This window comes from Octodon degus, unplaced genomic scaffold, assembly GCF_000260255.1.
Source record: "Octodon degus isolate 3935 unplaced genomic scaffold, OctDeg1.0 scaffold00033, whole genome shotgun sequence".
Lineage (NCBI taxonomy): Eukaryota > Metazoa > Chordata > Mammalia > Rodentia > Octodontidae > Octodon > Octodon degus.
Window position 1 is genome coordinate 15746803 of NW_004524609.1, and position 16191 is coordinate 15762993.

At 52.9% G+C, this 16191-nt stretch overlaps 1 protein-coding gene across 4 annotated transcripts in view; it reads left to right on the plus strand.

The window, feature by feature from the left end:
• Positions 1-16191, plus strand: part of Itgb4 (integrin subunit beta 4) — a 56442-nt gene that overhangs the window by 9429 nt on the left and 30822 nt on the right. For all 4 annotated transcript variants that reach the window (XM_023714133.1, XM_004630108.2, XM_004630107.2 and 1 more), the window contains exons 8-26: positions 439-702; positions 1376-1465; positions 1693-1815; positions 2215-2379; positions 2566-2642; positions 3552-3754; positions 6550-6653; positions 6784-6882; positions 7046-7175; positions 8141-8263; positions 8348-8454; positions 10382-10415; positions 10517-10708; positions 10961-11064; positions 11290-11348; positions 11544-11567; positions 13327-13475; positions 13558-13737; positions 14319-14467. In XM_023714133.1, the coding sequence (XP_023569901.1) occupies positions 439-702; positions 1376-1465; positions 1693-1815; positions 2215-2379; positions 2566-2642; positions 3552-3754; positions 6550-6653; positions 6784-6882; positions 7046-7175; positions 8141-8263; positions 8348-8454; positions 10382-10415; positions 10517-10708; positions 10961-11064; positions 11290-11348; positions 11544-11567; positions 13327-13475; positions 13558-13737; positions 14319-14467 (2376 nt within the window). The remainder of the gene's footprint in view (positions 1-438; positions 703-1375; positions 1466-1692; positions 1816-2214; positions 2380-2565; positions 2643-3551; positions 3755-6549; positions 6654-6783; positions 6883-7045; positions 7176-8140; positions 8264-8347; positions 8455-10381; positions 10416-10516; positions 10709-10960; positions 11065-11289; positions 11349-11543; positions 11568-13326; positions 13476-13557; positions 13738-14318; positions 14468-16191) is intronic.

Below are 16191 nucleotides of genomic sequence, written 5' to 3' on the forward strand. Positions count from 1 at the left end.
TGTGTGTGTGTGGCCAGCTCAGCCCACCAGGGGGCGGGGCTGGCTGGCATGTGGTGCTGGGGGATTGAACCGCGGTCCCTGTGCATTGCCAAGCTTGTTTCAGGTAGGTGCTTTAGACCACTGAGCCATCTCTCCAGCCCCTGTTAAAATATTCTTGCAAAAAAATAAAATAAAAATAAAAATAAAATATTCTTGCATCGCGATTCAGAGCTGGGGGAGGGGCAGTCTGGTGAACCTGGTTCAGGTCGTGCATGGTGCCTGCTGTGTGCCCACGTGTGCTGCTTCCACTGCCCCTTCCCCCATCCCTACGTATTTCTAGTTTTCAGTGCTATCACGCATGGGCTATCACTTGCATCTCTCATCTCAGGACCTGCTTCCCCTGTCCTCCATGACCTTGGGATGGCCCTTCTCACTGTCATGCCCTCTTGCCTCCCCCAGAGGGACATTGGTTGGCGCCCCGACAGCACCCACATGCTAGTGTTCTCCACGGAGTCAGCCTTTCACTATGAGGCCGATGGTGCCAACGTGCTGGCTGGCATCATGAACCGCAATGACGAGAAGTGCCACCTGGACGCCACAGGCACCTACACCCAGTACAAGATACAAGACTACCCATCGGTGCCAACACTGGTGCGCCTGCTTGCCAAGCACAACATTATCCCCATCTTCGCTGTCACCAATTACTCCTACAGCTACTACGAGGTACAGACCCGGGCCATCCCACCCCCAGGGGAGGACACACGGGAAATATTTATGGAACCTCTCAGACCCCCATCCTCCCTTTATTCCTGCCATCCTTTCCTCCCTCCTGCCTTCCCAAAGCTTTCAGGTCTCTAAGAATGGGGCCAGCTGGGCGTGGTGGTGCACACCTGTAATCCTAGCACTCAGGAGGCTGAGGCAGGAAGATTGTTGCAAGTTTGAGACCATCCTGGGTTACAAAGTAAACTCAAGGCCAGCCTAAACTGCATAGCAAGACTGTCTCAAGGGGCCAGGGATATGGCTCAGTAGAATAAGCGCTTCCCTGGCAAGCTCAAGGGACTGAGTTCAATTCCCAGTTCTGCAAAAAAAAAAAAAAAAAAAAAAAAAAAAAGACAGAAAAGGGGCCAGGAATGTAGCTCAGTGGTATAAGTTCCTGCCTGGCAAGCGCAAGGTCCCAAGTTCAATCCCTAGTGTGCCAAAATAAAAGACTCAGGCCTGATGGATCACCTGCCCATCCCCCAACCCATTCTAGTACCTGAGGGCAGAGAAGGTGAGCTCTGGAACACATTGGCAGGTCCCAGGCCTCAGTTTCCCTGCCTGTAAAGTAGAATGACCCCAGACTGGACTCAAGGAGATGCTTAGCCCAAGGCCTGCCCTTGGCCATTGTCTCCTGCAGAAGCTTCACACATACTTCCCGGTCTCCTCGCTGGGTGTGCTACAGGAAGACTCCTCCAACATCGTGGACCTGCTGCAGGAGGCTTTCAATGTGAGGGCCACGTGGGCTGCAGGGCCTGAACCCTGCTGGGGGAGGGCAGAGTGGGCGAGGGGTAGTATGGTAGGGTTGAGACATGGGTCTCGGATGATCCAGTAGAGGGCCTCTGGCCATCCCTGGGAGCCGGAGCAGCCAATGTGATCCCACACATATCCTCTATGTGAGCACCTTGGGTGGGGAGCAGGGGTACTCCAGACCACTGATCCTCTGCCCTCATTTAGCGCATTCGCTCCAACCTGGACATCCGGGCCCTGGACAGCCCCCGAGGCCTGCGGACAGAGGTCACCTCCAAGATGTTCCAGAAGACAGAGACTGGGTCCTTTCACATCAGGCGGGGGGAAGTGGTACGCCTCTGCTGGGGTGGGGGCAATGGGAGGTCAGGAATAGTAAGTAACCTGGGAGGGGTAGAGTTCCCCATGGTGAGCCCCCCGGATGTTTGCAGCACAATCCTTGGTTTAGCCACATCTGTGTCCCTGTAGTGGAGGTGGAAGAGAGCGTCAACTCTAGGGCTGCTAAGTTGGGCTAGCAGGCTCACATTGCAGAGCCAGGGGAGGCTTGTCATCACCATTGCTGTTAGGATGACTACTGAGGAAGGCATCCTCAGCCCTAAGGCAGGGCCAGCAAGAAGTTGAGGATCAGAGACTCAGGCTCATCCCAGAAGCCCGAGGGCCAAGGACTTCAAGCACCAGTGGCCCCTAGACTTCTGGCAGGACCTACCTTGGCTGATGGCAGGATCCCTGCAGGGAACGTACAACGTGCAGCTGCGGGCTGTGGAGGATGTGGACGGGACGCACGTATGCCAGCTGGCAGACGAGGACCAGGCAGGCAGCATCCACCTGAAGCCCTCCTTCTCTGATGGTCTCTGGATGGATGTGGGCATCATCTGCGACGTGTGCGCCTGCGAGCGGGTACAACTCAGCCCCCCTAGGTGGGAGGGAAGAACTGAGCTAAGCACCCGGGCCCCCGAGTGACAAAGCAGAGCCTCCTGAGGACACATCAGCCTGTTCTGTCCTGAGGCACAGCGGGCAGCAGAAGTGCGCAGCAACCCTGGCCCGTTCTTTCCACGCACACCATTAATGGTGGTCTCGTTGCAGCAAAAAGAGGTGCAGTCAGCTCGCTGCAACTACAGAGGAGACTTCACGTGCGGACACTGCGTGTGCCACGAGGGCTGGTGAGTGGGGGCGGGAACAGTCCCAGGAGGTCTTCTGCAGGCTCCTGACCCCGGGTGCACCTTGTACAGCAGCTGGGGGTGGGGTGGCAGGTCACAGAAAGGGCCACGTTGCTGGCTGAATTCCATTCAAAGCATTTAGGGTGGTTTTGAGTTAGGAATTTTATTTATTTATTTATTTATTTTGGTAGAACCAGGGATTGAACTCAGGCCCTCGCGCTTGCCAAGCAAGCACTTATTCTACTGAGCTATCTCCCCGGCACCCCCGGTTTTGTTTTTTTGAGACAGGGTCTTAGCACATACTTCAGCCTAACCTTGAACTCATGGATCTTGCCTTGTTCCCCAAGTTCTGGGATTACAGGCATGTGCTACCATGCCCAGCCATAAGAACTTTCATTATTTATTTAATTTATTATTTTTTTTTTTGGCCAAACCGGGGATTGAACTCAGGCCCTTGCACTTGCCAGAAAAGCACTTATTCTACTGAGCCATCTCTCCGGCCACAAGAACTTTTAAAGACAACGGCCAGACCTGGTGGCACACATCTGTAATCACAGCTCCTTGGGAGGCTGAGGTAGAAGGGTGAGACCCTGTCTCAGAAACAGACAAAGATGTGAGACACGGAGTAGTCTGTCAAGGAGGGACATACATTAATCCTGCAACAGGGCCCTGAGCACTAGCTCAGCCACTGCTGTCTACATGACTTAGACCTGTCTCAGCCCTCCCTCAGTTCCTCATCTGTAAAATGGGACCTTAAAAAATCCCAGGCTTGGGGCCGGGGAGATGGCTCAGTGGAATAAGCGCTTCCCTGGCAAGCGCAAGGGCCTGAGTTTAATCCCCAGTTCCGCAAAAAAGAAAAAAAAAGCAAGGCTCCCTATGGAGCTGAGGGGAAGTGGCCATCTCCCCCTTCAGGATTGGCAAGACCTGTAACTGCTCCACTGGCTCACTGAGTGACACTGAGCCCTGCATGCTGGAGGGCGAAGACAAGCCATGCTCTGGCCATGGCGAGTGCCAGTGCGGACGCTGTGTGTGCTACGGCGAAGGCCGCTACGAGGGTCACTTCTGCGAGTATGACAACTTCCAGTGCCCCCGAACCTCCGGGTTCCTCTGCAATGGTGAGCTCACACCCACTGCCAGTGCTGGGGCCTGCGAGGACCTAGGCTGGGAGCATGAGGCTAGGAGTCAGGATGCCACATTCAGGCCAAACCACTCCACTGCAGAGCCTCCCCTATGTCCCGCCCCCATCAGGACCTCACTTCCCTCATCAGTGGCATCAAGGCCCGAGGCCCCTGGTTGGGTAGCAGATCTCTTCCTGGGTTTTTTTTGTTTTTTGGTTTTTTTTATTAAGTATAGCATTTTTGTTTGCTTGGTGTGTGTGTGTGTGTGTGTGTAGTGCTGGGGATTAGGCCCAGGTTTCAAGCATGTCACGCAAGTGTTCTACCACTGAGCTACCTCCCCAGCCCCCATTCCATCTTTTTTAAGGCCCTGATTCCCCTGAGGTTCTCTCCAGCAGCTCAGATCTATACCTGTCCCCCTTTTCCACTCCCTCATCTCATCAGGGTGGGGACCACCCAGGTGCACCCTCTGTGGTTGGCAGGTATATGGGCAGGCAGCCTTTCTTCTCTCCAAAGATGCTATTGGTAGTGGTATTATTCCACCTGCATATCCCATAGAACCTCACACTGCTAGGCCCAGCTCATAGTCACACAGCTGGGCCAGGATTGCCAGCGCTGGGCAGGGGGCACAACTCAAACAAGGAGGAACATAGAGGCATTGGTATCTGATGGCAGAAGGGTAAATGCAAACCCACTATGGAATACTTAGTAAGCTCCCATAGCAAGTGTACCAGAGGGTGAGGCCTTGTTTTTTGTTTCTCTACCCTTTCCTTCATGCTTTTCTTTTCTTTTTTCTTATTCTTTTTTTTTTCTTTTCTTTTTTTTTTATAAATTTTATTTATTTATTTATTTATTTATTTGTGTGTGGCCAGCTCAGCCCACCAGGGGGCGGGGCTGGCTGGCATGTGGTGCTGGGGGATTGAACCGTGGTCCCTGTGCTTTGCTAAGCTTATTCTGAGTAGGTGCTTTAGACCACTGAGCCATCTCACCAGCCCATCTTTTTTTGTTTTTTTTGTATACAGGCATCGCTATACAGTTCAGACTCGTAGTGATCCTTCTGTCTTAGCCTCCCCAGCTCTAGGATTATAGGCATGCACCACCACACTCAGTTTTGGGGCAGCACAGCATGCCCAGGGTTCTGGGGCCAACATGGCATGGGTACTGGGGATTGAATTTGGGTCCTTGCACTTGCCAGGTAGGCACTTAGACCACTGAGCTATCTCCCCAGCCCTCCTTCATTCTTGTTTTTGTCTGCTATTTTTTCTCCTCAATTGTCCATCCCAGATGTGGTCAGAGAAAGGGAGAACCAGGCATATCTAGTAAAAGGCGGATATGCTGCGCAAGTGAAAGTGTGAGAGAGGATGGGTGGGGAGATGGCCCTGAGATAAGCGACAAGGCCAGAGGCAAGAGGTTGGGTTCTAGTCCAGGGCAGGGCTTTAACCTTTGAACCAAAAGTAGTCAGGGGGCTGGGAAGATGGCGCAGTAGAATAAGCACTTCCCTGGCAAGTGCTAGGGTCTGAGTTCAATCTCCATTTCGGGGGGAAAAAAAAAAAAAAAAAAAGTACTCAGGGATGTTTCTATTTCATTTACTATTTGCATACTTTTTTTTTTTTTTGAGATGAGATCTCACTTTGTAATGTAGGCTGGCTTTGAACTCACCATGTACCCCAGGCTGACCCTGAACTCATGGTGATGCTTCTGCCTTAGCCTCCTGAGTGCTAGAATTACAGGCATATGCTATCGTGCATGACAAGAACATATTTTCAGATATCTAGAATAATCTACAGCTAAATTATTAGACACTGTAAGTGTTTAGATATAAAATAAATACATAGCCAGGTGTGGTGGTGCACACCTGTACTCCCAGCATTTGGAAGGCTTAGGCAAGAGGATCACCATGAGTTTGAGGTCAACCTGGTCTACAAAGTGAGTTCAAGGCCAGCCTGAATTTCACAGTGAGACTCTAGCTAAAACAAAACAAGGGGGCCAGCAAGATAGCTCAGCAGACCAAGTGCCTGCTTAGGCAAAAGCAGGGACTGGGGTTCGATCCCCAGCACCACATGCCACACTGGCCCCACCCCTGGGCACACTAAGCAGCTACCTAGAATGGGTGTGGGTGCATACGCCTGTAATCCCAGCACTGGGGAGGCTGAAAACAGGTGGGTCATTATGAGTCCAAGCTGTGTAGTAAGACCCTATACCAAATACATTTTTTAAAAAATCCTGATATTTGCAAATAATGACAGTCCTTTTTCTTACTTTGTTTTAAATTTTATTTATTTATGTGTGTGTGTGTGTGTGTGTGTGTGTGTGTGGTCAGCTCAGCCCACCAGGAGGTGGGGCTGGCTGGCATGTGGTGCTGGGGGATTGAACTGTGGTCCCTGTGCTTTGCTAAGCTTGTTCTAAGTAGGTGCTTTAGACCACTGAGCCATCTCACCAGCCCTCTTTCTAATACTTGTACATTTTTTCTTAGCCTCTGCATTGGCCAGGATCTATCAGAGGTTTTTTTGTTTGTTTGTTTTTTGCAGAACCGGTCCTTGCGCTTGCCAGCAAGCGCTTATTCTACTGAGCCATCTCCCCAGCCCCTATCAGAGGTTCTTATATGGGGTGATGGTGTTACTGGATTTGTGTTTTGGATGACCACTCTGGCTTCAGAGTGGAGGTGGAAGGCAGGATGGGGGCGGGAGTCCAAGGGAGTGAGGCGCAGATGGCTTCAGCTCTTGGCTCCACCAGCCCTCCCTAGAAGGTGGGTGGCCTGGACTGCAGATTCCCCTCCCTCTTCCCCTGCTCTGCAGACCGGGGACGCTGCTCCTTGGGCCAGTGTGTGTGTGAGCCTGGTTGGACAGGCCTCGGCTGTGACTGTCCCCTCAGCAATGCCACCTGCATCGACAGCAATGGGGTAGGTGTGGGCATGAGGCAGGGAATGTGGGCACCAGAAGGCTCTCAGTCAATAGAAAACCAATGGAGAAGAGGGAAGGTGTGGTCAGGGATTGGGCATAGCGGCTCACTGGTGACCTCTCCTGGTCTAGGGCATCTGTAATGGACGTGGCATCTGCGAGTGTGGCCGCTGTCACTGTAACCAGCAGTCACTCTACACGGACACCACCTGCGAGATCAACTACTCAGCGGTGAGGCCAGAATTGCTGGGGCGAGGAGATGGCAGCCCAGGCACAGGGCAGGATGGGAAGGATGGGCTAAGCCTGATGCCCTGGAGGAGGAAGCCAAGGGCATGAGCTGGCCCAAGGGGGCCTGTTTCACAGGGGGCCCATCTGCCCCTTCTTCCCTCTCCAGATCCGCTTGGGCCTCTGTGAAGACCTGCGGTCCTGTGTGCAGTGCCAGGCCTGGGGCACCGGGGAGAAGAAGGGCCGCAAGTGTGAGGAGTGTAGCTTCAAGGTGAAGGTAGTGGATGAGCTTAAGAAAGGTGAGAGCAGAGGCTGAAAGTGGGAGGGCTGAGAACTGGGGGTGACAACCCAATAGGGCAGGGGTGTCCCTCCTCTGAGAAGGGGACTCAAAACCCAAGTCAAGATCACACATTCTGGGGCTGGGGAGATGGCTCAGTAGAATAAGCACTTGCCTGGCAAGCTCAAGAGCCTGAGTTCAAGCCCTAGTTAAAAAAAAAAAAAAAAAAAAATCACACATTCTGGTTTTTAAAATTTTTTTTGAGACATGGTCACCCTGTGCCTTCAACCTACTGTGTAACCCAGGTTGGCCTCTAACTTGCAGTGATCCTCCTGCCTCAGCCTCATGAGTTGAGGGAATTACAGGCATGCACTGTTCCTGGCACACATTCTGGATAGGGAGTAGCCGCGGAGGGACACTGAGCCCTGTATGAGAGTAAAATGTCTGGGCAAGTATGGTGGTCCCCAATTGCAGTCTCAGCACTCTGGGAGGCTGAGGCAGGAAGATCACAAGTTCAAGGTCAGCCTGGGCAATGTAATGAGACCCTTCCTCAAAACTGAAAAAAAAAGCAATTTTTTTTTTTTTGAGTAGTTGGGGATGTAGCTCTGTGCAAAAGCCCTGAATTCAATCTCCTACACCACACACACACACACACACACACACACACACACACACACAAAGTCTGGACAAGAGGCACCAAACCCAGGCAGAGGGCACACAGTTTGGCCGGGAACACACAGCTGAGTAAGGGACAGAAGCCTGGGAAGGGATGCCTGGTGTGCACAGGGCCATGACCACAGCAGAGGCACAGGCCCAGACGGAGCCCACAGTAGGGCTATGGGCTCACAGCCTCCCCTACGTCACATACACTGGCTGGACGCCAAGACTGCAGATCATGCCCCAATCAGGGAACTGCCCAGAGAAGGGGTTATCTCCCCAGCTCTGGGGGCTCCGGGTGGGGTGCCTGCTGACCCTCTGTGGATGCAGCGGAGGAGGTGGTGGAGTACTGCTCCTTCCGGGACGAGGATGATGACTGCACTTACAGCTATACTGTGGAGGGCGACGGCGTCCCTGGGCCCAACAGCACCGTACTGGTGCACCGGAAGAAGGGTAAGCCGATGGTGGGGACAGGAGACCGTACGTGTCAGAGCCGGGAGGGAGAAGGCGCCACCTCCTCCTCTTCTCTCCTCCCAGACTGTCCTCCCAACTCCCTCTGGTGGCTCATCCCGCTCCTTATCTTCCTCCTGCCACTCCTGGCACTGCTGCTGCTGCTCTGCTGGAAATACTGTGCCTGCTGCAAGGTGAGCGCCCCGTGACCCTGACCCCCAGGTGCCCACCCCCACAGCTCCCCTTCAGAGCCACCCTGAGCCTGGAGTACAGGGAGCCAGACTGCCTGGATTCTGGTCCCAGTGGTGGGACCTTGAACAATTTCTGCTCATTTGCTATTGCCTCCGCTCCCTCATCTGCACAACCAGAAATAGTAAAACTGACCTCAGAAAATGATACTTTGAAGCCTCTCCTTCAATCAAGGATTTAAATGAGTTAAATTAGGGAAAGTTCTTAGAACGCTTTCTGAGAACTTTCTCTAATTTAACTCATTTAAAGTTGGAATACTTTTGTGGGGGTGGGTATGGAAATTGAACCCAAGGCTTTACCCCTGAGTTACATTACCAAGGTCCCACCTATTTTAAAATCAGATTTTTTGGGGCTGGAGAGATGGCTCAGTGGTCTAAAGCACCTACTTGAAACAAGCTTGGCAAAGCACAGGGACCGCGGTTCGATCCCCCAGCACCACATGCCAGCCAGCCCTGCCCCCTGGTGGGCTGAGCTGGCCACACACACACAATAAATAAATGTAATAAATAAAAATAAAAATAAATAATTAAAAAAATAAAAAATAAAATCAGATTTTTTTAAATATTTATTTATTTATTTGTTTATTTTGTGTGTGTGTGGCCAGCTCAGCCCACCAGGGGGCGGGGCTGGCTGGTATGTGGTGCTGGGGGATTGAACCGCGGTCCCTGTGCTTAGCTTAGCTTCTTCTAAGTAGGTGCTTTAGACCACTGAGCCATCTCACCAGCCCCTAAAATCAGATTTTATGTTGAGACGTGTTCTTCCTAAATTTCCCAGGCTGGTCCCTGACTTTCAATTCTCCTGCCTCAGCCTCCCAAAATGCTGGTGCTACAGGTATAGATGTGCCATCGCACCTGGCTGCTAAACACCATTTCAGGTCCTGGCTTGTTTCCTTCCTTCCTGATCCTGTCTCCTAAAAACCCAGCCAGATAGATCAGCAAGTTAAAGCACCTACTTAGGCAGACGCAGGGGCCTGGGATTTGATCACAGGGCACGCTGAGACCGCCATTGAGACTGGGTGAGGTGGCGCGCACCTGCAATCCCAGTGCCTGAGAGGCTAAAAACAGGAGAATCACTATGAGTCGGATCTACATAGTGAGACCCTGTACACCCTGTCCTAAATTCATTTAAAAAAAAAAAAATTCTAAGACCCAGCTAACCCAACCCTGAGTCCCAGGTGACCCCTAAGTCACAGGAGCAATGATGAGACCTATGAATTTCCCAGGACTGCTATGAATCCCAGAGCCCCAGATCACAGAACAATCTCTGTTACTGGGTCCACCTCTTTCCTCCACTCCATGTGGCTGTGTTGTCACAGCGCTGTGTATCTACACGCTGTGTATCTACATAACTTCATTTTCTCCCTATAAGGTCAATGGCTTCTCTGTGACAGATGGAGAAACTGAGACTCAAAGGGATAGGTGATATATGCAAATCATCATAAGAGGCCCCTGTTCTTGTGCCTCTGGCCTTAGCCCCTGCCTGTACCAACCATTAGCAGACCAGATGCCAGGATCATCTTCCTGGGGTCCCCCTCCTGCCAAGGACCTGGGAGCAGCCATAGGGCACTCAGAAGCCCTCTGCCAGGTGCTGACAGCCTAGCTGGGGAGGACAGACCAGATGCAGGAGACTGCACAGCACGAAAGATGGAAGATGCACAGCACGGAGGGCTGGATTGTAGGGACATGGGCTGCCCTCCAGCGTGGTGGAATATTCCTGTGTGTTACATGCAAAGGGAGCTCAAATATGTTTGAGAAACAGGTTTCTTCTCTGCTGGACTTCTCCAGGGAGCCTACAGGAATAGGAGGTGACTAGAGGGGCCTGTCTGGCTCCGGGCAACTGTCCCAGCCCTCACCGTGCCTTCTTGTCTCGTAGGCCTGCCTGGCACTTCTCCCGTGCTGCAGCAAAGGTATGGACCCGCACAGGAGGGGCAGAGGACATGGGCCCTGAGCAGAGGAGTGTGTCTGGGTATGGCTCAGAGGGGTCTGTGCTGAGGACCCTTCCCTACAGGCCACATGGTGGGCTTTAAGGAAGACCACTACATGCTGCGGGAGAACCTGATGGCCTCAGACCACTTGGATACACCTATGCTACGCAGCGGGAACCTCAAGGGGCGGGACATGGTCCGCTGGAAGATCACCAACAATGTGCAGCGGCCCGGCTTTGCCACCCACGCCGCCAGCACCAACCCCACGGAGCTGGGTGAGCCTGGGGCTGCTCCAGATTGGGATCACACTGTCCTTGTTTGCTCTATGGGTTGGGCAAAGGCAGGGCTCAGCCCCATCTGACTCTTCCTGGTGGCACTGAAAGCCCCAGGCCTGGGTGCACTGTGCCTACTGCACCCAGGGTGGCCAGTTATCCCCCCGCCCTGTCTTAGCATAGTTCCTGAAGGTGCGTTCTGTGAGGACCACTGTACAGGGGCTGATAGCACCCATTCCTCTTGCCCAATCCTAGTACCCTATGGGCTGTCCCTGCGCCTTGCCCGCCTCTGCACTGAGAACCTGCTGAAGCCTGGCACTCGAGAATGTGACCAGCTGCGCCAGGAGGTGGAGGAGAATGTGAGCACTCACTTGACTGAGCCAGGACTGGGGAGAGAGGAGCACAACAGCATGGGGTGGGAGATTGGAGGACAGTGGCCATGGGATCGAGACTTTCTCAGGCAGCCACAGTGTCCCTGGAAAGACATGTACCTGCCATGGGGCCATGTGGGAGGCAGCAGAGCCTGAGTCTTGGGACCTGGCCCAGTGGACCCGAAGCCTCACCTCTGCCCCTTTGTCCGGCAGCTGAACGAGGTGTACAGACACATCACTGGAGCCCACAAGCTCCAGCAGTCCAAGTTCCGGTGAGTCCCATGGTACCCAGGTTGGGTGGGGGCAGCTTGGCTGTGCTGAGCCCTAGAAAGCTCAGGCCAGGCAGCCAGGGTCCCTGGAGCTGGGTGGCAGCTTCTCACACAGCCACCATAGGAGCTCAAGTCCGGGCAGATTATGCCCTCACCCCAGGGACAATCTGGCTCATAATCCCTTCTTTGTCCCCACAGACAGCAGCCCAACGCAGGGAAAAAGTGAGTTGAAGATACTCAGGTGGGACAGGGCCGCTTCCTTCCCCAGCACCAGCCCCTCCCCAGCTGGCCCAGCACCACCCCATCTCCATCCTCCTTCCTTGGCCCACTCTCAAGAAACACAGAAGGGAAGCACTCCCGGCAAAGCAGCCCCTGGATGAGCAGTGCCTGCCCTCCCACTGGCCACACACACCCCTCACCAGCAGAGCCCAGAGCTGTGAGATGCTCACATTGGGTGGCAGGTGACACAGATCCATCCCCAGTTCCTCCCCTGAGCCCTGGCCTTTGGTGGGGGGGAACTAAAAAAGGGGGGCTATGTGCAGAGACTGCAGGAGAGTGGCAGCACAGCTCAGCCAGCACTTACCGCTCTTACAGTGCGCCTGGCACTGTGCCAAGGGGCCGTACAGCTCTCTTGTACCAACCCTGTGAGGGAGATACCATGCCACTCGCATTTGACAGGTGAGGAAGCTGAGGCTTGGACAAGTTACGTTGCTTACCCAAGGTTACCTAGATATCAAGATGAAGAGCCTATAATCTCAGTCCTCTGGGAGGCTGAAGCAGGAAAAAAATCACAAGATTGAGCAGCTTGGCCAAATTAGCAACTTTTTTTGTTTGTTTGGCAGAACCAGGGATTGAATTTAGCCCCTTGTGCTAGAATAAGCCAGGCAAGCACTTATTCTACTGAGCCATCTCCCCGGCCCCAAATTAGCAACTCAGTGAAACCTTGTCTCATAAAATTTTGAAAAATTAGCCAGGTGTGGTTGCACACACCTGTGATCCCGGCGCTCAGGAGGCTGAACCAGGAGGATCACTGAGCTCGAAGCCAGCCTGGACTACACAGCAAAATTATGTCTCAAGAAACTAAAAAGGCCTGGGAGATGGCTTAGTAGAATAAGTAGAATAAGCACCTCCCTTGCAAGTGTAAGGGCCTGAGTTCAATCCGCGGCTCCACAAAAAAAGAAAAAGAAGAAGAGGAAGAGGGAAAAAAAAAAAAAAAAAGAAACCAAAGAGATAATAAATAAATAAATAAATAAATATTTAAAAAATTGAAGAGGCCTGGGGAAGTGTGAAGGCTCTGGTTTCATTCCCAGCACAAAAACAACCCTGATCCAGAGTTGTGGGCTGCTCTGTGGAGGAAACTTGCCTGGTATACACAAACTCTGGTGTGATTCCCCATCATCCAAAACAAAACCAAGTGCCCAAGGCCTGGATTTGAAGCCAGGAGGGCTTTTCTTTTTTTGTTTTCGTTTTTTTGAGGCAGGGTCTCACTATGAGGTTCAGGCCTGGAACTTGCAGTGTTTCTCCTGCCTCAGCCTCCCAAGTATGGGGATAGCAGGCCTGCACCACCACCACCATGCTCAGCCGGAAGCTGTCTTTTTTTTTTTTTTTTTTTTTTGGGCGGAACGGGGGATTGAACTCAGGCCCTTGCGCTTGCCAGGGAAGCACTTATTCCACTGAGCCATCTCCCCCGCCGGAAGCTGTCTTGAGCAGCCATGCCCAGCATCTTTGCTGTCCTGTGTCTAGTTCTCACCAAGCCAGCCCTCGCAGAGGAGTGCTCAGGGAAGCCTGTCTCCTACAGGGGATGCTGAGGCTGCGTGAGGGCCCTGGGGCCAGCAGGTGTCCCTGGCAGTGCCTGGCTCTGAATACCCTGCTCCCTTGCTGTCTCACATTTTGTCCCTGCTGGGGAGAGGACAGAAAGAAGGACCAGCAGGGGCAGGTAACAGGCTGACACCTCCTTCACCGGACTGCCCTCCCTAACCAGGCAAGACCATACCATCGTGGACACAGTGGTGATGGCACCCCGCTCGGCCAAGCAGGCGCTGCTGAAGCTGACGGAGAAGCAAGTGGAGCAGGGGGCCTTCCACGAGCTCAAGGTGGCCCCTGGCTACTACACCCTCACTGCCGAGCAGGGTAGGTGGGCAGCCTCCCTGCACCGCCCCCTTACTCTTCCGCTGTTTGGCTGGCTGCAAGCCCCACGTCTGATCCCCCACAGATGCCCGAGGCATGGTGGAATTCCAGGAGGGTGTGGAGCTGGTAGACGTACGCGTGCCCCTCTTCATCCGGCCTGAGGATGACGATGAGAAGCAGCTGCTAGTGGAGGCCATCGATGTGCCTGTGGGCACCGCCACCCTCGGTCGGCGCTTGGTGAACATCACCATCATCAAGGAGCAAGGTGTGTTGGGGCAGGCTTGGCGGGGAGGCAGAAAGGGAGGTTCTGGGCACCTTGTTCCCTAAGTAGCCACCAGCTGTAAGTGGGACCTAGCCATATAGGCGAGGCCAGTTCCTAAACCTCTGTGACGTTAGATCCTCCATCTGTAAATTAGATACAAGGACCTGCTAAGCACTCAGTGGAGATACGGGTGTGGGCATAAGCAGCCCCTGTTCTTCCACACAGAGGAGGGCTTAAGCCGGGCAGAGGCACTGCACCGTGGATGCTCAGATGCTGAGGACGGTCCTCCCTGCACCCAGAGAGCCCCTTTGGGCCCTGAGCCTTCTCCCCACCCCAACTCTGGGATCTTCTGGGCCTGCTCTGCCTTTGGCCCTAGGTTTCAGCACTCCATCTTGGCTCCTGCCTCTGCCAACACTTCAACTCTTGCTGGAAGACTTTGCTATTCCATTGCTTTGCCTGCTCCAGAATGATGGAGCTGGGTTAACAAGGAGACTCCTAGAGTCTGGGAAGGGATGGAAGGAGGACAGGAGCTGAGCAGGGACAGGCCAGGACTGCTGACTGACAGACACCCTGGCTCCTTGCAGCCAGTGGGGTGGTGTCCTTTGAGCAGCCCGAGTACCAGGTCAGCCGCAGCGAGCAAGTGGCCCGCATTCGTGTCATACGGCACATCCTGGATAACGGCAAGTCCCAGGTCTCATACCGCACACAGGACAACACAGCACTGGCCAACCGGGTAAGGCTCTGTTATGGAGTTAAAGATCACCTCTGGTTCCTAGGGCAGAACTGATGTGGCGGCCGCCTGAGTCCCTGGATGCTGGTGGTATCTCCTAGCAGGCCTCCTAAGGCCATGTCTCCCTGTCCCCACCATACTTGGGAAACCTAGGGCCAAAGGCAGAGCAGGCTCAGAAGATCCCAGAGTTGGGGTGGGGAGAAGGCTCAGGGCCCAAAGGGGCTCTCTGGGTGCAGAGAGTCTCACGGTGCCAGTGACATACCCTGGGTGACACCTCATTACTGCCAGGGACTCGGGCCAAGAGGGCTGCTTCCTTCTGGATGGTCCAGAGACCTGTTCAGGCCATGCCTGTCCACCTTCCCTGGCCCGAGTTCCACCAGAGCTGCCAGGCATTTCCTGGGCAAATGTAGCCCTGACCGCTGTCCTGGGGCCTCGGGCTTCCTAAGCTGGAACCACAGAGCTCATGTGTCTGGGCTTCCCAGCTGTCACTGCCCGTCCTCACCTGGGCTGCAGCCATTGCAGGGAGGGCTATGGCCAGAGCTGATGTTCCCATCACTGTAGAGGCCCAGCATCAAGAACCAAAACCAGATGGTAGGCATACTTGATTTCACCTGCAAGGTTTTTGGTTTTGTTTTTAACTGTGAACTTATTACCAACTTTTAAAATTGCTCGGGCTGGTGAGATGGCTCAGTGGTCTAAAGCACCTACTTAGAACAAGCTTAGCAAAGCACAGGGACCGAGGTTCAATCCCCCAGCACCACATGCCAGCCTGCCCCGCCCCCTGGTGGGCTGAGCTGGCCACACACACACACACATAAATAAATAAATAAAATTTAAAATAAAATAAAATTGCTGGATGTGGTGGCACCATAGGCACCCTGGCTGCACCCCAGCTTTCTGTACATTGTGTTATGGTGAGGAAACCCTCTCCTCACTATTTCAATGCTCTGGGTAAAAGTTCCAATACGGGGGGGCTGGGGAGATGGCTCAGTGGAATAAGCACTTCCCTGGCAAGCGCAAGGGCCTGAGTTTAATCCCTGGTTCCACAAAAAAAAAAAAAAGTTCCAATACGTAGTTTGTCCATAAATCCTACTGATTATGCCTCATTATATAAGAGAGGCTGGCTACCTTGTTATGCTTTTCTGAAAATGTTAGAAGACTGGGGATGTAGCTCAGTGGAAAAATACTTGCCCAGCATGCAAGGGGCCCTGGGCTCAATCCCTAGCACTGCAAATACAAAACAAAACTTGAATATGTAACTTTTAAGGAGTTCTTTTTTTTTTTTTGCGGAAACAGGGATTGAACTCAGGCCTTTGCGTTTGCCAGGCAAGCACTTATTCTACTGAGCTATCTCCCCGGCCCTGAGTATGTAACTTTTAAAAAATTATTTATGCTGGGCATGGTGGTACACACTTTCAATCCCAGCACTCAGGAGGCTGAGGCAAAAGGATCACCATAAGTTCTAGGCCAGCCTGGGTTACATGAGTGAGTTCAAGGCCAGGCTGTACTACATAGTGAGATCCTGTCTCAAAAGAAAAAAATTGTATTCTCACCTTTTCATTTTGAAAATATTCAACATATTTTGAGAATTTTTAATATGAATGATTTTAGTTTTTAAATGTTGGTAATAAATTAAAAACTTAAGGGCTGGTGAGATTGCTCAGTGGTCTAAAGCACCTACTCAGAACAAGCTTAGCAAAGCACAGGGACAGCAGTTCAATCCCCCA